The sequence below is a fragment of the Solanum verrucosum genome, unplaced genomic scaffold (assembly GCF_900185275.1).
Source record: "Solanum verrucosum unplaced genomic scaffold, falcon-dt-bn FXZP01000009.1, whole genome shotgun sequence".
Taxonomy (NCBI): Eukaryota; Viridiplantae; Streptophyta; class Magnoliopsida; order Solanales; family Solanaceae; genus Solanum; species Solanum verrucosum.
This window is the reverse complement of record NW_026020231.1, coordinates 1,855,661-1,880,141: the sequence shown is the minus strand read 5'-3', so window position 1 is coordinate 1,880,141 and position 24,481 is coordinate 1,855,661. Positions and strand designations below refer to the sequence as shown.

General features: G+C 31.5%; 2 protein-coding genes and 5 non-coding genes across 7 annotated transcripts; 6 read left to right on the top strand and 1 right to left on the bottom strand.

The window, feature by feature from the left end:
• Positions 1-2,061: 2,061 nt before the first annotated feature.
• LOC125832723 (small nucleolar RNA Z267) lies at positions 2,062-2,122 on the top strand. The gene has a single exon (XR_007443251.1). It is a non-coding gene; the product is annotated as a small nucleolar RNA Z267 (small nucleolar RNA).
• A 39-nt stretch (positions 2,123-2,161) lies between these two features.
• On the top strand, positions 2,162-2,251 carry LOC125832724 (small nucleolar RNA R44/J54/Z268 family). Its single transcript, XR_007443252.1, has one exon. It is a non-coding gene; the product is annotated as a small nucleolar RNA R44/J54/Z268 family (small nucleolar RNA).
• A 149-nt stretch (positions 2,252-2,400) lies between these two features.
• LOC125832725 (small nucleolar RNA R44/J54/Z268 family) lies at positions 2,401-2,484 on the top strand. The gene has a single exon (XR_007443253.1). It is a non-coding gene; the product is annotated as a small nucleolar RNA R44/J54/Z268 family (small nucleolar RNA).
• Positions 2,485-2,762: 278 nt separating this feature from the next.
• Positions 2,763-2,838, top strand: LOC125832727 (small nucleolar RNA snoR122). Its single transcript, XR_007443255.1, has one exon. It is a non-coding gene; the product is annotated as a small nucleolar RNA snoR122 (small nucleolar RNA).
• A 5,302-nt stretch (positions 2,839-8,140) lies between these two features.
• Positions 8,141-9,690, bottom strand: LOC125832223 (thioredoxin-like 1-2, chloroplastic). The gene is made up of 4 exons (XM_049511373.1): positions 9,220-9,690; positions 8,889-9,071; positions 8,639-8,803; positions 8,141-8,548 (listed from the first exon to the last, which is right to left on the bottom strand). The coding sequence occupies exons 1-4, from the start codon at positions 9,385-9,387 to the stop codon at positions 8,318-8,320; spliced, it is 747 nt and encodes a 248-aa protein (XP_049367330.1). The 5' UTR covers positions 9,388-9,690; the 3' UTR covers positions 8,141-8,317.
• A 6,538-nt stretch (positions 9,691-16,228) lies between these two features.
• On the top strand, positions 16,229-16,302 carry TRNAI-AAU (transfer RNA isoleucine (anticodon AAU)). Its single transcript has one exon. It is a non-coding gene; the product is annotated as a tRNA-Ile (tRNA).
• Positions 16,303-17,134: 832 nt separating this feature from the next.
• LOC125832229 (2-hydroxy-palmitic acid dioxygenase mpo1) lies at positions 17,135-20,440 on the top strand. Its single transcript, XM_049511378.1, has 4 exons — positions 17,135-17,530; positions 19,843-19,905; positions 19,987-20,058; positions 20,152-20,440. The coding sequence occupies exons 1-4, from the start codon at positions 17,192-17,194 to the stop codon at positions 20,266-20,268; spliced, it is 591 nt and encodes a 196-aa protein (XP_049367335.1). The 5' UTR covers positions 17,135-17,191; the 3' UTR covers positions 20,269-20,440.
• Positions 20,441-24,481: the final 4,041 nt, after the last annotated feature.

Here is a 24,481-nt window from a genome sequence, read left to right as displayed (position 1 = left end):
AAACATTTTAGTCAAAGTTTTTCGAGTTAATTTGGATTATATATCAACTCATTTAAAAGGGTTGAATTGAGCAGATCAAAATACATGAGTTAAATGGCCAAACACATATGGAAACTCTTAAATTTGTCTTTAAATTTCATTTTGGCATTCCAACTCAATCTTGTTTCATTTTAACCCTTCAACTTCAATTTGTATGTTCCATTTTGACACTTCTAAGTGATGTGGCAGAGTGTGTGCATCACACTTTCTCTAAGAGAGTGAAAGACAAAAAAAAGTATTTTTTAAATAAATAATAAAAGACTACCCTTCAACTCTGTTTTTTTATATATCATTTAACACAAAATATTAATGTTATGATTTATTTATTTCTATATATGTTATTCAACTGCAATTTTGCATTTCAAAAATCAACGTTCATCCGTTAGTTATTGTAAAAAATTAAAATTGACGGATGATCATTGATTTTTTTTATAAAAAAAAAGTAACAATTTCTTTTTAAGAGTTTTCCTATATTTTTGCGTGAAAAATTACCGACGAAAGTGCGTCAATTTTCTTTCTTGAGAAAATCAATGACAACCCAACAAAGTCTATCGAGTTTCAACATTTTTTTTGTAGTTTTATTAATTAGCAATGAACATGAGTTTATAAAAAAATAAATATGTGATGTTATTTAATTTAATTAATTATTTAAAAAAGAAAACCAACATACTTTCGTCGATTATTTTTTCACACAATAATGTATAGAAAATCTAAAAAACTATTTTTTTAAAAATGATGTTCATCCATTATTATTAATTTTTTTAAAAAAAATATGACGTTGATTTTTAAAATTAAAAAGTGAAAATGAAGAACATAAATAAAAAATAAAGAAATCATAAATTTAATATTTTGTGTTTAAATGATACTATATAAAATAGAGTTGAAGAATTAAAATGGAACAATGCCAAGTTAGCATGATAAAATGAAAAATGGGGGAAAGTTAGAGGAGTTGTGTATGTGTTTTTAATTGATTTTTGTGCCATATCATGGCATGTAAAGTGCACACATCCACTTTCTTGATTCTTTGGAAAGAAGTGTCAAAATGGAACATAAAATTGGAGTTGAAGGGTTAAAATGGAACAAAGTTGAGTTGGAGTGCCAAAATGAAATTTAAGGATAAGTTTAAGGGTCTTTGACCGAGTTAAATTAAGATAATACAACACATGTTAGGTAGAATGGACTAATTTTGTTAACCCTGCACATATTTTAAAACTTTGATCGTAGATCTCACATCTCGATCTTTCTTTTCCTTTTTGGTCTATTATTGTTGTGGATGGATTCAAGATATACAATTTATGGATTTGTATAATAATTTTAAGTTACCATACAATGATAGTTAAATCCTAAATTTAATATTTACAGAATAAAACATAAGTTACTAAATTTATGTGAACTCATAACCAATACTGTGAATCTTCACCCAAATACTTTAGAATTAAGGAGAGTGGAAAGAATATCCCATTTCATGGCTCAATTAAGTAGTATACTGTATACAAGACACAAAACATTTGGGCTAATGGGTTTTCTAAGCCCACTAACGGGTAGCCTGAACAATGAAGAATTGCATGGGCCTAACAAACAATACAAAACATAATCCAGGCCATTTATATGGGCCTTGCAGGGGTACCTGTGCAAATTCAAATGCATTTTTTCTCTCTTAAACCCTAGCTTGGAGCCGTCTAGAGTATTTCAGCCATGTATATATAAACACAACTACATGTCTTCTTCCTCACACAGCATAAACCCTAGCAGTAACATTTCTTATTGAAAATCTATTTGTTCGATTTTTTTTATTCTTTTTGTTGTTTGATATATTTGTTTTGTGTGCTATCAATTTACCTAATTGTATACATGGTTAAGCGCAAGTGACGATCTTCAATACAACATACTCCCTTGTGGAGGAAGATGAAATTTTGTTTACAAAGGAAATCAGAATCTCTGATGCGTTTTCTTTTCTTTTCGTTTTGCTTTTTTTTTTTTAACTTGATTTATTGATCTGGTGATTATGAGTTCTATGCCTCTGCCTATGATGGTGTTAAATATACTTTGATTATTTTGTATGAAACAAACTTAAAGCTGAGGCTAGAGGTTTTTTTCTTTCTTTCTTATTTTGTTATGTTGGTTTGCAAGTGATGATAAAACAGACAGGGACATCAGAACTCTATTATAGGGTAAAAGATGACTAGTCTAATGGGAATCTCTCTGATGCAATTCAACTAACATCAAATATAAATTTGAATTTGAAACTCTCAATTGTTTTATGCTTATTTTGTAACGATGAATGTGCATTCAAGTATAACTTTGCCTTGAATTCCTTATTTGCGCAACTTTTAATTTATTAAGATTTTATTCACTATGGTATGTGTAAGTGATGATAAAACAGACAGGGACATCAGAACCCATAGGGTTGTGATGATTTGTCGATGGGAATCTCTCTGATGCACCACACCATTTTACCTTAACAAATGTGTTTCTTTTGAAGCTTTTAGTTTTATTTGGTATTAAAATCCTCGTATTAGTGTTTTTATGTATGAAATTTGTATCATATATTTGCCAGTGATGTTACTAAAAAAGACTTGTGATTCTTCATGATCATGTCAACGAATCATCGCAGCTGAGGCTATATATATTATTTTTGGCTCTTGTTGTGATTATTATGTTATCCTTTTTCTTAGTTTATTTTGAACTGCTTTTTGATTTGGTTTTGGATTGTTCATGTTTTTTGCCAATGATGTATTCATATTTGCACGTATTCAGAAACTAGAATGATGATCTGCAATTGTCACTACCTCTGAGGCAAACAATCAATCCCCCCAATTGTTAATTTGTTTTTCTCTCTCAGTTGGTTCTGTGTTTTTATAAGCCCTGAGAATCCCAGTCCTTTTTAGCTTTGATTTGAATTTTTTATGTGTCCTAGAGTTGTCTCTTGTTGTTGTTACCCTTTATTTTGCAAGGATTTGAAAATGTAACTGAATAGAGTTTATGCTGTGAACTAGGGGAAGAAGATGCCAGTAAAAAACATCTTGGCTACTATCTCAAGACAATCCCCAGGACAAAAGAATTATTGTCTAAGAATTCAGATGAACAAGCATATTTGATATTCAGGAGCATGTGTACCAACTTTTATCTTTCAATACCATTGACTATTTTATGTTGTTAGGCTGATAGGGAGATTAAACCTGGATGGGAAATGAAATAGGCCAAGCAAATGGATTTGCCATTCGTGCAAGACAAATATACACTATGACGGAGGAAAGCTAAAATAAAATAGCCATACAGTTTATTTATTTCAAGTAATTTTTTGACTAATTTTAAGTTATTAGTATTATATTAGCCAAAACACTTCTAGAAATAAAAAAATAATTTAAAACTAGATTTGATCAATTTTTAAGTGAATTTAAACGCTCCTAAAGAGTAAAATCTACCCAACCTTCATCTTATGGTCCGTCTTACTCTCTTCATATTTTGATATACCAGAGTAAAATAGAATTAAATTATCACTATTTTAAAATTGGAGTATATATATTCAAAAACTATTCGAGTTATAGTTCAACTATGCAACGAAACACATCTTCAAGATGTTGAAAATTATTTTGGAATGAAGAAAATATTTAATATTTGGGTAATATTAATAAAAATAAACTCTTGTAAATTAACCTTACCATAACCTTATTGCAAACATAATCCGTAACCTGTGGTGTTTCTTTTCTTTGTTTTATTAGAGTTATTAAGATTCATCTAATGTTAATATAAAGGGTTGGTCATTGGTGTAATTTACTCTAATGCAATCATAAACTAAAAGCTTACACCAATTATAGCAAAACAGCCACATGAATCACCTCACACCAATAATTGTCTTCTGGTCGTTTCATTACGAAATATCTTGTTCTCAAACCATATCCATTCAATGGGACCTACAGTGCAAAAGTATATTGTTCATGTTCGTTTTATGTGACACTATTATTATCAGACTTCCCCGATCACTCCTTAGTGACTTTGGTAAAGATACGGAATTTATTGGTTCGATTCAGAATCAAACCTTCTATAGACAAAACTTATATCCTTATAACTCATTGGATAGGCAATCTCATCCTCAATGAAACCAGTAACAGAGCCCAACCTCATGTCTGAGATCTCGAATCAAGGGCTATCGACTTGACAATGTTCCACTGGTCTATTCTAGTAGATCTTCCCCCAATTAACATGTTCATTGAGTGACAATTTTGATGAAGATAGTAACTAGTGTAAGTCGTATATAAATTAGGATTCAATAGTCTAGTCCTAGTGTGACTCTAATTCTGACTCGTCAGTCAACTTTGTTGAACCTGTTCTTAGCTTCCTTAACAACTAGGACATGTTATAGGGTATTACCTTTTTAGATTGTCATGTTAAAAGTCTATCTCGGGTGGTTTAAGGTAAAATAAGAGAAGAAAGTTAGCTTTTTGGTGAGTGAGTCCCAACAGGATCACACATATTTAGATCAAACTAAGTTTAGCTGGCCTTAGCTCATATTTACATCACTGCCAGATATAAATAATTTTATTTATGATTTTTTCAATTTTCTAATAATTTTTTGAATTAATAATATGCTAACATATATGTTGCGTAATATTTGAATACTTAGGGGTCGTTTGGTTTGAATATGAGTTATGATGGGATAAGTTATGTTGGGATAAGTTATGTTGGGATTAGTTATGATGGGATAAGTTGTCCTGGGATTATTTCTTATTGAGTGTTTGGTTTGTTATATTCAAAATAATATATATTGATAAATTTTAAGAACAAGTTGTTTGTTTACAAAATTACCCTTCACTTTATTTAAACTTTTTAAATTTTTCTTTGTGAGCTTTAGTTATTCATTTTTTAAAATAAAACTTTTATTTTTTTTAACTTAAATATTTTTGTTTATGTATTCCCATGATAAGTACCATGTGTATTTAAAAATATAACTTTTTTCTTATTTAGCTTAAAAATAGAACTTTCCTCTTAAGTTTATTAAAGAGAAGAAAATTTATGAGAAATCAAAATAAAATAAACATAAGAATTAGTCAAATAAATTCATAAATAAAAATTATATTTATATAGTATAATTTTTTAATAGAAAAATATGTATAATTATCATAAAAATAAGGAGTAGTAAATATTATTATACATGGTATTAAAAAAAATGTAAATATACATAAATGTAAAAAATGATATATAAAAAGGATTTAAAGGGACATATTTGTCATTTACCTATTCTATCTCGGGATAAGTTATCCCGGGATTACTATACCACCCATGGGGAGGGATAACTTATCCCGGTACTAATTATTAATCCCGGGATAAGTTATCCCGGACTTGCCAACCAAACAACATAATTTTTTTTTTATCCCATCACTATTTCCTTATCCCATCACTATTATTTCTAATCCCTCACACCAAACGAGTTAAAGTTTTACTTTTGAAAAATATGTCCTTAGATTTACAAATAAAATTGTACCATCTTTTAACGTTTTGTATTTTAAACTTTTTCACAGAAGGAAAGAAAAAAAGAAAAGAAATTCCAATAATAATAATCAAATAAGTTCAAAAATAATTTTTATATGAAAAAGATTAAAATATACCTTAAACTTTGCTAGAAGGATCATATGTATATCCTACATGCTTTTTTAAAAAAAATTTAAGTCAAAAAAATAAATTTAAAACTATTTTTTTCCACTTTTGTTAAATAAAAGATATATGTGAGCTCCTTTATAACGATAAAAATATATATAAATCATTTGTATAACGATAAAAATATATATAAGTCATTTTCATAATGAAATGTATATCTGTCATTTTTCCCTTGATTTAAAACAGAAAAAGAAGGAGGGAACAATGAAACAAGTGGGGAAGAGGGTAAATGAATTGTACATATCCCAATCCATATTCGAAAATCTATGAGATTCCTGGTGGGTCCCATCCTCGTCAGCTCCACGGGTACCCACGTAATGAGAACTCTTTCTGTGGGTAAATGTGGGCCCCATTTGTTTCCATAAACATCTCCCACCATTCCATCATGATAAAGCTCCGTGTCATGAGTGAAATAAATTATAAGTTTATAACCATTTTTTAAAAAACAAATTCATTCAAAGAATTTCATTTTTTTATTTCTGAATTTGAATTCACAATCTTTATCATTCGAATAAATTTAAAGTTGAAGATGAAATGTGGAAGAAATACTTTTGTTTATTAATGACTCTTATCCACAACCAACCCCTCTTATCTATTGGTGATTCACGATTTTTGTATTGCATGAAAAAAATAAAATCTAAGCACAACTCCAGCTGTCATATTGAGTTAGTAAGATGGATGCTGTAAAGTCAAAGCACATTTCATGTTTCATGTGGAGGACAAATAAAACACTATGTTTCGTTAGAATATTACAGTGGAAAATTATTCAAAATATACACAGTAATTTTGTTGACTCTATGAACCCTCAAAAGTAAAAACCTTTGCATTCATAAGAATAGCGTTTTTGCCAAGTCTAAATTTCCAAGTAAAATTAGAGTCAAATACATAGTAAAGGTATGGATTTGACCGAAATCATTAATTTTAGTTCAACTTATATATTTATATTGATTTTTTTTTAATAAAAGCGTAACATATATAAGCTCTGATTTTGACAAATAATTAAAAGGTATATGTTTCAAATTTTGAATTAATTCGTCTCTACTAGAATCACGTAAACTAATTGTGCACGCTCTAGAGTTATGTCATCACGCGTTACGCCCCCAAATGTATAGGACCACAATTACAATTTGCATTTCTTGAATAAACTATTAAAAAATGATATTTATGGAGGAACCAAAGCCATCACAAGTTATGGAGAACTATGTGTTTGAAAATGAGACGGAGGAGAAAATGTTTCCATCGTTTAACAAATACAAAATTGAAAAGGACATTAAGAATTAATAAAAAGGTATGGAGAACTCCAATTTGGTTTTTATTAAAGTCTCAAACAATAACATAGCAATTAGGAACAGATCCAAATGGACATAAGCATTACTCGTTCTATTTTTTACTATAATATGTTTTGCAGTGTATGATATAAAAAGTTATTATTTTTGGACTAAATATGAAAGCTAAGAATACTATATATTAATAAGGATCGAAGTGAAAGTGATCTTTTAAGAAACCAAAACTACTCATATCTAATACGTAAGTATTGAACAAGTTTTTTATAATTAAATTTTTACATTTTTCTGTATGGATATAAATTATAATTAAGGATTTTTCCATTTAATTAAAGTAGTTAACTTTTTTGTCGGTGGACGCACATGATATTTAGACTTTGTCAAACGATGAAAGCGCAACAGATTTTTCTCAAGGCTTTCAATCATGTAATCCACAGAAAAACACCGACGTTTTGTTTCAGCCTAACAACGACATTTTTGACAATTACCTATCTTTTACTAGTTCACCGTATTAAAACAGATAATTATCTATTTATTTATTTGTAAAAAAATAAAGGTTAATCATCACTTAATTTTTAACTTTTATTAATCACTAGTTATAATTATTTTTTAAAAATATTAAATTTATTATATTTAAAAAATAATATAATAAACTTATCATTTTTACACTTGTTAATAAGCCGAGGAGTAGTATTTAATTTTTGTTCAACGGTATCCTGGATCAGCGTTGAAAACTAATCTGATGGCATTTCTATTTTTCTTTTATGTGTTATTAGTCTAGCTACTACTTCAACAAATTATATTTCTAGCCAAAAGTTAATGGAAAATAATCTCTTCACTTTTATAAGATAAATTTAAAACAGCATATATATCAAAATTTCATTTATAAAATTACATTAAGTTAACAATAATCTTTCCACTTTCAGAAGATTAAGAAATGACTACATTACACATCAAAATTTTCAAACCCCATTTTTTAAATTCAGTAATTTGATATTAGTATTAATATTTTCACACGAAGGTTCAACTTGTGTAATATTTGAATTTGCTGTGGCTATAGTCTCTCGAGGTTTTTTTTTTTTTTTTTCGTTCTTACAATGCCAACAAATATAATCGCTTTATAAACGGATATTGAAAGGAACTATAATAGAAAAGATTGGCACAATGCATTTAATCATAATCATTATTTCAAAATCAATCAACAGATTGACCAAAAATGCAGGGCTTATCCAAAAAAAAACCCAGCCCTGCTTTATGGAAAACCCTATTAAACCAATAATAAATATTTACAAATTACAATTTCAAAGCAAAGAATTAATCTTCTAATCCAGATCTCCATTTTAAGCCATCAACAATTCAGCACTTTCTTTTAGCCCCAAATTCTTATTATCAGTTAAATCCAACCCTGATAACACAAATCCTTCCTTCACTGGATAATCATAATCATCATTTCTTGATAATTGACCTATTGAAGCTAAAGCTAACAACTCAGATTCATCAAGCCCTTTTGCTGGACCAAGACTACACCTTTCAGTCCCATACCTTCCTAATGCATCTTTGAATTTCTTGATCTGCATAATAATAACAAAATTTACCATTAAAAAACTAACCTTTTTAGTTGTGTATAGTATTTGGGGGAGCTAAAATCTTGAAAAACTTACAGTTGCAGTAGTACAGCTAAAGCTACAGAGTTTGCCTTCTGCACCTCTGTAAAATCTGAAGAAAGGTAAAACATGTATCCTAAGAGCATGACACATGGATTTGAGTTCTTCATAGTTAACTTTGAGAAAAATGGCATCTGGGTTTGAATCAGCCAGTTGACATATCTGCAAAAGTTGAGAAAAAAAAATCTCAAAACACAAACAAATGGAAAAAATGAAACCATTTTAGGTAAATATAATAGTCACATACCTTAGGGTGTAAAGTCCTGCAACCTCCACAACCAGGGGAATAAAAGTCAATTATAACTAATCTGTCACCAGCATTTAACAATGAATCAGCTAATTCTTTAGCTGAATGGATTTCTACCATGTTGGGTTTAAGGGTCTTGTCCCACCATCTTAAAGCTTTGCTAACACAACTTGATGATTGTGCCTGAAATCATGAACACAAAAAGATTCAGTCTTTAAACTCAAAAAAGCCCAAGAAAAACACAAAAAGATTCAGTCTTTAAACACAAAAAGATTCAATCTTTGAACTCAAAAAGGCCAAGAAAAACACAAAAAAAGAGAGTTTTACATACATTGATTGAGATGGGTCTTGGAGGTTTAACATTCAAATGGCTAAAACCAATCTTCTGATTTGATACATCCAAAGATTTGCCCAGAAATTCATTGGGTGTCAAATCTGTAACTTGCAGATCCCCAATTGAAGAGTGAACAGAAAAACCAGTTTTCAATAAACAAGCCATTTTTTGTTCTCCTAAAAAAATCTGAAGACTAATCAAGAATATAGCATCCAACAAACAAATTCCCACCTACCCTTTTGGATCAAGAACCAGTTTCTTCTAATAAAACAACAATGCAACAACAAAGAACTCAACTTTTTCAAAAAAAAAAAAAAACTCTTCTTTTTTATGGTTGAGACTTGAGAGGGATGAAAGGCAAAATTAGATTGTGGGCTTTCGGTTCTCTACGAAACTTTAAAGAAGAAAAGAAATGGTGGAGAGAGAGAATAATTAAAGGTAAAAAAAAAAGTGAAAAAGGAAAAAGATGGATTAGGTGGGGTCAATGACTCAGATTTAAACTGTGAGGTTTATCCATAAACAAATTTCCCTTTTTTCTTTTTTCCTTAAATTTTTCCTAATTTTCTAGTTTTGGATATACTAATTGATAATGTAGGCTGCTATGTGTCTGGATCTGATTTGGATTATCGAGATGATTAAGGATTATTTAATAATCTTGCTTGCGTGTATTTGTGTTGGCTTTTTTCTTTTTTCTTTTTTTCTGTTTGTCATGTTTTGATTTTGAATTTAAAAAATTAATGTTTTTTTTAAATAATTGGATCAAGATGGTTATTTTTAGGCAAACAATGAGCATCTATATGAGCTGTTAAATTGCAATATTATCGATTTTATCAAATTTGGCAGTTTATGAATAATCCATTGCATTTTCACCGCGTAGCTGACTATGTCCTCTGCATATTTATTTTGGATAAGACCCCACAAATTCAGTATCTAAAACTGAATATACGGATTGTATGGATGCTCATAATTCCATTAAAATATATACTATGTAGATATTATCAGTAAGATTTACGTATATTCTATTATTTCTAGATGTAGATATTGATTAATAAGATTTACGCATATTTGTTTTTTGTTTTTAGACCTCACCTAGTAGGATTTTACGTTGTTATTGTTGTTTGAGTGGATGTTTGACTATATTTATTGTAAAATTTAAAGACATTTATGTGTTTTTTCTTATTTTTACATAAACACATTTTTTTGCTCCTTTTACAATTCCAAATTAATGTAACTTCCTTTTGAAATTTATGAGGCATTACATAGTGGATAATACGTAACGTCTTATCTCAAATTCTTTCACAAAAATTTAACGTCATGAATTTTTATTTATTCCTCGTATTAATATCCTTTAGCAAGGAACAACCGTTGGAGTACTTGTGAAATTCAATAATAGATTAGATATGATTAATTCTCTAATCAGAAAAATAAGATGGGATTTTAGTTTTGGCCTAAAATACTAAGGAAATTCCCATTTTATAATGTTGGGAAAGAGAAAAAAATGCCGTAATCACGAAATTAATTTCATCAGCTAGAAGTTCAAATTGGAATTTATCTGTTTTGTAGTGTAAAAAGGTACAAGTGATCTAATTTATTTATTTTTTCCTTTTTGACGAGAAGTATTATTGTCGTTAATAAAAAAAAAAAGAAAAAAAAAGAGAGAAAAGATAAAGATGAAAAAGGAAAATAACTATAGAATAATAAAGGAAAAGAAAATGGGAAAAAAGGAAATAAGAATAATAATAAATAAAAGATTAAAAAAAATAAAGAAACGTTATTATTAATACATCAAACGACCTAATTACAAGGAGTGGCTATAGTTTTTTTTTTAAAAAATCCATGAAAATAAAATAGAAATGTACACATATTCAATAATAAAAATCTCATTACCTCTCATCCGCATGGACATGAGGTTCTAGAAAATAATAGACAGTTGAATTTGGTTAGAGCGATTAAAGAAATAGTACTTCAAAATTTATTACGAATTTGATAAAATTTTGTTCCTTTTTGCATCTGTTAATTTAGCATATTATTATATTATATAGTTTTGATTATTTTTTCTTTCCAATTCAAATAATGCGAAGAGAAGAAAACAAAAAAGAGGTAGCTTCAATGTAGTTATGTGGTGTGCATTAAAATGGCACGAACGTGCCAAATTTGTGTTCCACTAAAACCAAGTGTGGACATAATTTTAGATCGAGGAAATTATGTGTACTTTGTGCGTAGAGTTGTTTTTCTTTTTGAATTCTGGGATAATTAACAGTCACTATAATTTCTGTCACATCTTCTGCTCTTCGGATGAGCACTTTGTGCACACTGGGTAAACCTGCAAACCATACAGGGGATGTAAACCGCACCAGACAAATCATATGCGATAAGTTAGACTCTGTAGTTAAATTATTACATTAACAGTTGACAAAATTCTTGTATGAGTCAAAATTAGACCAAATTTCACTTTACGTATTCCAGATTTTGACTGGTCCAACAATGAGTATGTCAGTTAGTCCTAAAATGACTTTGACAAAATATTTTGAGCTAAAAAAGGCTAAAAGATGCAACCCAACAGGTTTATTAAACCCTTCATAGCGTGTTATAATAATCTCACTAAATTCTTTAAGTAGAAAATAAATAATTTACCGTTAAATAAAATTAACAACAAATTTTGTTGTTTTGTTACGTTACATAGCTTGTTTGTCGCTATTTTTTTTTTTCAAAAAAAAAACAGTGGCCCCAATTCATATATAACATCCATTATCCATATGTGATAGGCTGATGGCACATTACATAAAACTTGTGTACGTAGTAGGTTTGGTACCCTTAGGTTTAATAGGGGCATGGGGAATGAACTATGAAGATATTTCGTATGAAGAATAAGTATGGTGAGATAGTTTAGTGGTTAATTAAATGAGTAAATATTCAATTTTTAAAAATTATACCTAGACTTAAATACACATACATGCTTATTGTAAATTGTATTAGAACCTTTTTTTTTTTTTAATTTGAAAATTTATTGTCGCTCTATTTTATGTGTATACTAGGTAAATTAATTTTTATGCAATAACTTACAAATTACGAGAGATATAAATCAAACTAGGCAAATTCAATGCGATGAGCTTAACTGAAACTGCGTTGACAGAGAAAATCTGACCTCCCATATAGAATACCAACCTCCTCAACCACTATTACTAAATGATTCTTGATCCTCTACTTCTTTTATTTTGATCGCTTTACTTTTAAAATGAGTTAATTGAATCACTCTTTCTACCATCAAGAGTAACAAAGTTGAATATTAAGAATCAATTATACATACACACACACACTCATTTATCACTTCATTATAACATGACTATATGACATGATACAAAGTTGAATATGATTAATTTTCTATATATAATAATGAAAATTAAGCATGAGATAAATTTGGATCATTTTCTTCATTTGTAATATGATACTCTTTTTCAGTATGTGGCGGTCCATAACAATCACAAACTTCTCCCCAATCACAAAAAGGTGTGCAACCATCACGCCGTACATGTTCACAATCTTCATCTTTTAAACATTCATTTGGATAAGCTTCCACTTTAAAATAAAGAAAATCTGTATATAAATAAATATATTAGTCATTTTAGTTGTGATTTATGAGAAAATTAAAGAGATGATGATACAAGAGAATTACAAACCTATTGCAATAATAAAAAGTGTCATGGTATAAATCAACTTCATGGTTGCCTTCTCCATACCTAAAATGCTTATGTTTTACTCTTTTCACTATTTTACACACTTTTATATATGTTCTGTAGACAATAATCTCATTTATGAGATATTACCGTTATATTTTGAGAAGAAAAAAAGTTTGTGAGTCAATGTTCCTTTTACTATTCCAAATTAATATATGTATATGTAACTCCCTTTTTGAATTTATGAGGCTTTACATAGTGAAGTAACGTTTTATCTTAAATCTTTTACGAAAGGTTAGAATATGATTAGTTTTGTAATATTATTATTATTAATACATCAAACGACGTTACAAGGAGTACAATAGTTTATTGAGATCGTGAAAAATAATATGGACATTAGAAAACACACCATTATATTCAAAAATAAAATTGTTATATCTCTCATTAAAATTTACAATTATTATTTTATTTTTGTCCGATTCAAGTAGATATATATGTGGTGTGCATTAAAATAGCACGAACTAGCGTGTGGCTATAATTTTACGATGAGGAAATTAATTCATTTCATTTTACAGCCTTTAAAAGTTGTTGTTGTATATAAAAAAGAAAAAAAAAAACTAGATAGAGTTCTTGTGTTTTGTGCTTATGAATTTTCCACTCCCATATGTAAAATTTTAAAAATAGCCATTTTTAGCTCATATAATTGAAAATTAACTATTATCTTAAATTTTAATTTTTAAAAGTAAAATTTTAAAATACTATGATCAAATTTCATTTTAAAAAATAATTTATCAAGGTCTGCAATTATTTTTTCAATTATATAACTCATGAAAAATGGATAGGCCACGCTATCACTAATAAAATGCATGTATGAAGATGCCCATAAAATATTCAAGACATTCATTTCTGGGTTCCCAGTAAATTAAGTAATGCTAATGTGTGCTTTGAGCTTATGTGTCTTGAATATTTTATATCCTTATGTGTAGCACGGGTGCCTTTGGTTCCCTACTGATAAACAAGCTATTTTCTATAAAGAACAAGTATATATGGTGGAGCACTCGAGGCACAATGTAGTGGTTAATTGTATGAGTATTTTTTAGTTCACAAAAATATTTTATAATTTTTTATTCATTATTCCTCTAAATTTTAATGAATGGGATACCATATATTTTTTAATTGGTGAAAAATAGATTCCGGAGCCAAAATGCAAAAAAAAGAGCAAAATTTTTAAAAGGGCAACAAAAAATAAGGATCAAATCAAAAGGGCAATATTTGGATGAAAGGTGATTGTCGTTAAGTTGCATGCAGGAAGGCGCAATTTAGGGCTGGGCACTCGATATTTCGGTTCGGTTTTGGATTTTTTTTTCCGATTTTTTCGGTTCTTATACAACGTGTACCGAACACCGAACCGAAATAATTCGGTTTAATTTTTATTATTTCGGTTCGATTTTTGTTAGTTCGGTTTTTTGTTATGGGTCTGCTTAGTGGGCTTTTAAAAATTTTGTAATTTTTTTGTTTATGTTATTTATATTTATTTCTTTTTGCTTATTTTATTCTGTTTTTTAAATTATTGTATGATTCAAAATAATAAACTGCCGTTAACATTGAAATTTACCGGTCGTTGCTGTGCTGCGGCTGCCTGCTGGTCGATTGGCGGCTACTACGTGTTGATGGTTGCCAAAACGGTCGCTGCTGCTGTAGTCTGTAGACAACTAGACGTGGGAAGTGGGAACGGTAAATTTTGCCTTTTGGGAAGTGGGTTTGTAAAGTTGAAAAGTAGGAAAAGTTTGAAAAGACAAACTTTTGACCTACTTCTACTTTTAATTTTAAATTATAATATTTATAATTTAATATTAATAATTAATATATATATTATAATATAATATATTTCGGTAAATCAAAATACCGAATAACACAAAAATTACATACCAAAAACCGAATCAAAAATCAAAATACCGAAATCGAAACACTGAAATAATTCGGTTCGGCTTTTCGGTATTTATGCCCAGCCCTAAGGTGCATGTCCTTCTGCGTCTTACAATAAAAAAAAAAACTGATTAATAACCCTCCCATTATTTATTCAATCGTTTTATTGTTGTTTTTTCGTGTTTATTTTTTTCTTTCTATTTTCACTTATATATATAAATAAAAATATAAGTGATCTTCCCGACTTGCTCTCTATATTAATTTAATTATTACATAATATTTTATTTAATAATAATAAAAATTTAATTATTATGTAGACATGCGCCTTACAAGGCACAACCTAAAATGCATTTTACAGGGCACATGTCGACGTCTTTCTGCTGATGACTTAACCACATCCACCTTCTATACAAATGTTGTCCTTTTGATTTGATCCTTATTTTTTGTAGCTCTTTTGGAAACTTTTCTCAAATTTTTTTTTGCCCTTTTTAACTCCAAATACACGCAAACTAATTCAAACATTAGATTATTAAAATAAAGGCAACTAAGTATGGTGGAAAGGCTATGGCCTGGGAGCTAGGATAGCACAAGCGTTTTTGAATATTTACTTGTCTTCGCAGAATATCATAAGGTCTTCGAATCGCCCATGGTTTTGGAACTGCTGGTTTCCCCACTCCTAATTCATTCTTCAACATATCTCGGGATTCGGTCCCTTTGGGATTATTATATATATATCTACATAATTTAATATGTATAGGGTTTGAAAATGTTACTGCAATTTGCACGATAATAGAAGAATCTTACCTAGCATTAATTCAGATCAATTAACGGTGTCCGTGTTTTAATTCAATTTATCTACTTCTAATTTATGCTTCTTGCTTTAAAATTCATAGGATATTTTGTTTATTTTATATCATGGGCTGCATTTACCACATAATCAATCTATAAGAAATTAAAGGCAAGAATTCATGTTTACAAACGACCATACTAAGCTTTCTTTTTGCCTATTACATGCACAAAGGGAAGGATGTGCATAAACTTTGTTGGTAGCTTATTTATGTAACAAATCAAAACTCCTCACTGTATTAACTGTAGAACACGATTATAGTTACAAAACTATTGAATTATAATGGAAAAAACAAGTAATTAAAGATAGTGAAGAAATGGGGACGAGAAGTGTAGATTCAGAGAATGAAGATTATCCGCTCTGTCATATACTTTTTTACTCAACTTGAATCCCAAACAATTTTATTATTTATTGGGCTCTTATTTTCTGGCCTCTTCGTTGTTTAGCCATGCCCAATATCTTGGCAAGCCTCTGTCCACTGTCCAGATAGCCCATCTTCTCTGTCCTGTTCTGAATCATACTACCATTATAATTTTATACCTCAATGTTTAGTCAAACTGGCCCATTAGCTCAGTTGGTTAGAGCGTCGTGCTAATAACGCGAAGGTCGCAGGTTCGAGACCTGCATGGGCCAATTGCCTTTTTGTTTTTTACAGCTTATTCCTCTCCCCCCCCCCCCCGCCCTCCCCCCCCGGTAAAAATCAGTGATCTGCCTTTACGTTTTTTTACCACAAAAATATACTATACCCAGTAACTTTTCACCAACTAAAGAAAATTGAGATATTTGATGTGGACATCCAACCTAATAAATATATTATATACTCCTAATGAAACTTTTTATTTTCCACTTTAAATTTTGAGAGTAAAATTATTCATATTTAGTTGAGTTATTAGTTAAAACCTTTATTTTAACCTATCTTATTTAGAAGATGGTATAAGTTATGCAAATTATAATCTTGATTTTATTATAATCCTAGAATATTTTCACTTTTTAAGCCAGACAACCTCTTAATAGTGAGTACTCTTATTATTCTAACTTTAGAGTCAATGACCGAACATTCTTATTAGGTGAATTTTGGTACAACAAGTTTCCATAAATCGAAGTTTAATGTTTGCAACTTTAAATTGAAAAACAATTAAAGAAGAACCTAACTACAAATCATTGATAGTGACTCATAACTAAACCTTCACAATAGTCACGTCCATTCATTGACCACGCTGAAATGCACTACAAAATGCCCAAACACAAACTTCTTACTCTTTTTTTCTTGTTAATATCCTTTTCAAAAATTAAAAAAAAAACTCCATTTTGTCTGGACTAAATTTAGAATATTCAATATATATATATATATACCTATAAAAATTTATATTTAATTAATATATATAACATAATTTTTCGATAGTCGTTTGAAACTAGGAGACGGTCGAGAAAAAAAGCTGCACACGGACTTTGAAAAAATAGTTGCGTTTACTTTCTCTTCTATATTTGAAGCCTAATTTCATCGATTACCAAAAGGGAGAGAATGGAAATATTTGACTTAGAGAAACAATTTGCATTCTATGGCGCTTACCATAGCAACCCAGTGAATATATTGATTCATATGGTGTTTGTGTGGCCTATCTTATTCACTGCTCTTATTCTTTTCGATTTTACGCCCTCACTTTTCAATTTACCTCCGATTCAGCTTTGTGAGCACAGTTCTTTGGTCCTTAATTATGGGTTTTTGTTTACTTTGGGGTATGCACTGTTCTACGTGTGTTTGGACAAGAAAGCTGGCTCTTTGGCTGCTTTGCTATGTTTGATTTGTTGGGTTTCCAGTGGTATGGTTGCTCGTCAATTGGGGTTCTCTCTCGCCTGGAAGGTATAAGGGTTTTTTCCCCTTTATCTGTTACTTTTGTATTTCCTTTAAAGTTTGAATCTTTTTGTTGTCTACATCAGTTATTATTGAATTAATGGCATGCTGCCGTAGTTTTGGGATATTGCAGATTTTTGTTGGAGAACAGTCGATTTAGAAATAGTGAAAAATTATTAGTTTGACTAACTTCATATCTAAATTGGATTAGATCAACTCAATGTTTTACAATTCAAAGATATTCAAACACTATACAGAAAGTTGCTAGTTTTATCATGTCAATTTGATAATAAACTATATTTTAGAATGTTAGCGAAGTTCATGATGTAGTTTTGACTCTTGAAAAGTGAAACATGACAACTGATTTCATTACACATATTGAGGAGTTGTGAGTTTGTGTTAGATGAGATGGCGAATCAATGAAATGTTTTCAATTGCACTCTTACCACTTTGTTGTTCATTCTGCTTATTACCAGCAATTGGAGTCTCAGGACTTCATCTTTTTCTAGCAAACTTTTCAGCCTATTGTCACATCAAGCCATATTTTGATCTTGTGTCAAGCCAAATTAACTGTCTATTACATTCTTCCTTTCTTTGCCGACCATCATACTTGGAATCATAATTCCCCCTTGTGCTTGATGTGTTACTATATTCTTGCGCCCCTTCAATCAATCAATCAAGTGAACTTCATTCCGGAAATGATTGGAGGCATCTATATGAAAGATTTTGCCTAATTGGGTTCATTTCACTCAAAGGTTAAAGTCATTAAACATGTCGCCTTTCAAGTAAGTTAGGGGTTCTCTCTGTATGTAACACTTTCCCTGCACTGACATACAATCAGGAACAACTCCTGATTACACAGTTGGAAAGGCTAATTGATGCAAGCTGGAACCGGGAACAGGTTATAGGAATTTTGCCGAAAAATTGTTACAGGAAATGTTATTTGAGATGAAGAAAAGTTGGGACGCTTCCATGTACTTCTTACTTGCATTTCTAGTACTGACCTATAGCAGTCATTTAGTTTCTATACAAATATGCTCAGCTGGCTAAATAAAGCTAAAGAGGGGAGCTTTAAGTATTTTTTTGTATTGTAGCTAATTTGCACATCTTGGACAAGAACTGATGGTCCATTTAAAGATTTAGTCATTTAGCTGTTCGCTGATCAATTTCACAACTTTCTGGCAAGAGTATATTATCATGTAACTACCATGTTGTGTACTGTCCGCATTCCACTCTATATGACTCAATATGTAATACATCACACATGACCAACCTATGCCATCAGCCTTTCAACTTTATATTTTTGCTGGTACACTGGGTTTGGATGTTTTCTTCTCTCTTACCTTGAATTTAACTATAGACAACTTCTATTTTGGTAATAATCTCCATAAATAGTTTGGTTTAGATGTCTGGGTCCTCTATATGCGGCGAGGATCTAACTCCTGGCTTCTTTATCTATAGCAGTTCATTGGGTTTGGTCAAAAACTTGGCGGTCATCTATTTGTTGTTTGAGGCTAAGAAACAATAACCAATTACAGAGTTACCCTGTACCTATGCTTGTGGGAGTTAGCAAGTACCTAGGGATGGCAATTGGGGTATTTCAATTACAGAGTTAGCAAGTTCATTTAAAAAAAATAAAATCCGTATGGGTAGTCATTACTCACTGTTTTTGCCTGTGAAAGATATTAATTTTTTTTACCTTTTCTGTACTATTCCTAAAGATGTTAAAAACTTATCTATTTCTTTCTTTGATTGTTAAATCTTTGGTCTAAACCATTGTATTCTCTGTTTTTTTCTATTCATTTCATTCTTTGGTTGTTAAATCTTTTGTCGAAACCACTATATGCTCCCAATGTTTTAATTTAGCTTGAAGAAGTTTGATGATTATCCCAAGTTTGAAGTTTCTGTTGGGTTTCTAAAGACGGCAAAGCATCCTAAGATTTATGATAACCCTTTTACCTACCATTTAATTGATTCTGGTATAGGTCATTTTTCATGTGAAATATTAAATGTGTAAAGTTCTTTAATCTGCTATTTTTTGTGGACCTGGGCTTATTTTTCTACAAAATCCACCACCTGCCTTTTCCCCAATTAATCCCGTACCCCGTGGAATTAGTTGAGGTGCGTGCAAGTTGTCCCTGACACCATGGTTAATTAAAGAAAAAGAACCAATAACTAATTACTACTTGGACAGTCTCATATGGACTGGACAAAGATGCATAATGCATGATCTGTTTGGTCAGGAATACATTTGCATCTATCTAGTTCTTCTTGAATCAAGTATGTGATGTTGGTGCTAACTATGACAAACATATGTCCAGGTTGTTCTAGCGGCTCAATTGTTCTGCTGGACTGGACAATTTATAGGTCATGGAGTGTTTGAGGTGATCATTTGTAATAATTTTATGCATGATTACAAAGCTTCCATTAATGTGGTCGCATGACATTGTTATTCACTTTTGTAGAAGCGAGCACCTGCCCTTCTGGACAATCTTGCACAAGCTTTCCTTATGGCACCATTCTTCGTTCTCCTTGAGGTAATTATACTAGGTCTATCATCTATGTTAGGAGACAAGTACTTTCAGTGGTTGCATTATCTAATGTTTTCATGGCTTATTGGTTCCTCACAGGCCCTCCAATCTCTTTTTGGCTATGAACCATACCCTGGGTTTCATTCAAAAGTGAAAGCAACAATTGATGCTGAAATCAAAGAATGGCAGGAGAAGAAACAGAAAAAGATATCTTAAATTTGATAAGCGAGGTTATTATTACCTATTCTAATTGTATCAGTAAATGATCGAAGTTTGTTCGAATGTGAACTGCTCTTGTACACGTTAGCTTGGTTTTTGTATGTATACTTGATAAAGTCAAAAACTTGGTTTTGTATATATCCTTTATGAAATCAACTATTTATTAAAAATGCTTTTAGCCTGTGGCTTGATGCACCAAGTGGTGAAGTATTTGTGGATTTTGATGTGATGCATCTTCCCAGTTATGAAGGATGGGCAGTGGATTACCTGCTTAATACCCTCCATGTAAACCCGTGGGATTTTGATACTAAGCATCAGAGACTCAATTACCAAAGAGGGTGGTAGTTGAGTTGTTTCTAATTGCTTCCCTGAGTTGAAATCCTTTTATTTATAGGCGGCACATTCTGCACCATTAGTGCATGAATGATTAAACACTCTTTTTCCTCACTTTTTTTTTAGTTATTTCGACTTTATCCAAGAATGTAACAAGCTCTCATGAGCATGGATCATGATCAAACTGAAGTCAAGAAACTGCAGACGTTGCTTTGATTGTTTCAACTTGCCATCACTTGTTTGTGTGATGTACAGACAGGAAGGTATGAATGTGCGGCATCTGTGCTTGGGAATTCACCCCTACTTTTTTTGCACCCAGGTTTTCGGTTCATTCGTAAGATAGTCTAAATTCTGTTTCATCCATTACAAGACGTTTCATTCTGATCTGGTGTGCTCCTCATTGACTCTATCTTGCTCTCTTATAAACATGTTCCGTTGTCCCAAAATACGCGCTAGCTAGAAGATGAATGGTACAGTGCATTGTTATTAGTTTACGTTTTATCATGGTGCTTAGATTAACAAGAAAAATATGACATACTACCCTCCCAATTGACCCAGATTGTGACATAGAGATACGTCTGAAATAGCAGTTTTCTGGATTTGTTGTTAGTTCTATCACAAATTTTGAAACAGAAAGTGGCAAGGAAGGAAACATCAGCTGGGCCTATTGATTTACATGTGTTATTGTTTTGTGTTGGGTATGTAGCAAGAGTTAATGGGAAATTGAGGGAAGATGAAAGAGGAACTTGGAAAAAGTTGGAAACTTGAAAAGTTGAGAACTTGAAAAGTCCTCTTATGCTTTATTGAAAAGACATTGAAAAGACATTTGTCCCTCATCGGTGGTGGAAAGAAAAATAGGAGAGTTTAAATATAGAAACACTCCTATTAATTGTTAAAAGGGTTGGAAAGAGGGACCCCCTCGCGCCGTCGTCATCGCTCGGCTCGGATTTGGAAAAATGATCGAGAGATTATTTTTTGGACAAAGTTTGTTTTAATTATTTTAGTTAATTAATTATTTAATTAATTAAATTAAATGGCCAACGTTTTAATTAGTTAATTAACCGATTCAATTAATTAGTTAATTGACCCGACTCGGATCCACGCCCGACCCGTTTTATTTAAATTTCCCGCAGTGACTGTTCTGAAAGGTTGCAACTTTCAGAAACAGCCATGACCGTTTGAAAGGTTGCAAACTTTCATGAATGGTCGTGTGGATTCTGAAAGGATTGCAACCTTTCGGAACCAGTTTCTCTTGCCTATAAATACATTGATTCTTCAGAATTATTCTTAACGAATTTTTCTGATTTCTTCTTCTTCTTCTGCACAAAATTTCTTCGTGTATTTTACTGCTGTTGAGTGGTTCGCTGACACTAGAGTTTTGGGTATCAATACACTGGTGATTGAGATCATTCTATCCTGGGAGGACATATTCCAAATCAAACCTCGGATACTAGAGGGGAATAATTTCCTTAAGGGGACACTGTGCATTCAGTGGGATTGATCTTTTTCTAATTCTGTTTTTCCAGATTGTGGTACGTTTTTTACAGATTTTAGTTTTGTCAATTAATTTCTGTTCATCTATTCTTACTGGTTTATTAAACTTTGGTTACTTCGTGTTTCTGCAAAGTTTATTGAAATCAGTAATTCTGATTTTTTATACACAGATTGATAACAATCTTAAGGAAATTAGTTTATACTTTTTAATCTGTGTTTCTAGTGGAGAGAAAAACCTTCGTGGTTTTATACTCCTGTTAAGTTTGCAACTTAAGTTATTGCTTACTGAGTCATTTGTATCAATTTCTGTTTGTTACAGATTCTGAAATAGTTAATGACAATGTTACGGTGGCTGTTGCTGCACCAACCCGAACTGCTGTACCACCAGCAGAGAAATCGGGAAAATTCTCTGGTGTGAATTTCAAAGGATGGCAGCAACGGGTATTTTTCTGGCTTAACACTCTTGGTCTGCAGAAATTTACCAATGAAGTAACTCTAGTGCCTTCTGCTGAAATGCCAGAAAGAGAAAAATTCATGATTATTGAAGCATGGAAACAGGCAGACTTCCTATGTAAGCGCTACATTTTGAGTGCGTTAGAGGATGACTTATATAATGTCTATAGTGCAATGACAACTTCGAAAGAATTGTGGGATGCACTTGAGAAGAAATATAAGACAGAAGATGCATGATTGAAAAAGTTTGTGGTCGCAAAGTTTTTAGACTATAAAATGTCAGATAGTAAAACTGTTGGATCACAAGTGCAGGAACTTCAACTTATTTTCCATGATCTGATTGCTGAAGATATGGTAGTAAATGAAGCGTTTCAAGTGGCTGCAATGATCGAAAAGTTACCTCCTTCGTGGAATGACTTCAAGAATTATTTAAAGCACAAACGTAAGGAAATGAAGCTTGAAGATCTTGTGATTCGGCTCAAGATTGAGGAAGATAACAAAACCGCCGAAAAGAAGTCTCGTAAGAGTTCGACAGTAATTGGAGTTAATATTGTTGAAGAAGCTCCTACAAAAGACAAGAAGAGAAAGAAGTCCAACGGACAGAAGTCAGAACAGGCCAAGAAAAAGTTCAAGGGCAACTGTTACAATTGTGGTAAGGCTGGTCACAAGTCTTCTGACTGTCGTGCTGCAAGAAAGGACAAAGACAAAGACAAAGGCAAAGGCAAAAGCCAAGCAAACATCGTGGAAGAGATGGAAGATGCAGATGACCTGTGTGCAATGATCTCAGAGTGCAACTTAGTTGGAAATCCTAAGGAGTGGTTTCTCGACTCAGGTGCCACTCGACATATTTGCTCTGCGAAAGAAGCCTTTGCAACATACACTCCTGCTGAGGTTGATGAAGATTTGTTCATGGGAAACACAGCAACAGCAAGGATTGCAGGAACTGGGAAAGTAATGTTGAAGATGACATCCGACAAGGTGTTGACTCTGAACAACGTTCTGCACGTTCCTACTATTAGGAAGAATTTAGTTTCTGCTGCACTGCTCGTTAAAAACGGGTTCAAGTGTGTCCTAGGTAGTGACAAAGCTGTAATAAGTAAGAATGAGATGTTCTTAGGAAAAGGCTATCTCACTGAGGGCCTCTTCAAACTGAATGTAATGGTTGTTGACAGTATTAATAAGAATTCTGCTTCTGTTTACTTATTGGAGTCAAATGATTTATGGCATGCCCGTTTGGGACATGTAAATTACAAAGCCTTGCGGAAATTGGTTACTTTAGAAGTATTACCTGATTTTAAATGCGATAAATCGAAATGTGAAATTTGTGTGGAAAGTAAGTTTGTTAAACATCCTTATAAGTCTGTTGAAAGAAATTTAAAACCTTTAGACTTAATTCACACAGATATATGCGATATGAAGTCGACACTATCTCGTGGTGGGAAAAAATATTTTATAACTTTTATTGACGATTGCACTCGATTTTGTTATGTATACTTGCTTAATAGTAAGGATGAAGCAATTGATGCATTTAAGCAATACAAAAATGAAGTGGAAAATCAATTGAATCTAAAGATAAAAATGATTCGAAGTGATAGGGGTGGAGAATACGAATCTCCTTTTGCTGAGATATGTTTGGAATATGGTATTATCCATCAAACTACTGCACCCTATACACCGCAGTCAAATGGATTGGCTGAACGGAAGAACAGAACATTAAAGGAAATGATGAATGCCTTAATAATCAGTTCTGGTTCACCAAGAAACCTATGGGGAGAAGCCATCCTTACGGCTAACAAGATACTCAATAGGGTACCCCGTAGCAAAACGCAATCAATTCCATATGAGTTGTGGAAAGGAAGGAAACCCAACTTGAAATATTTCAAAGTGTGGGGGTGTCTTGCCAAGGTAGAAGTTCCTTTACCTAAGAGGG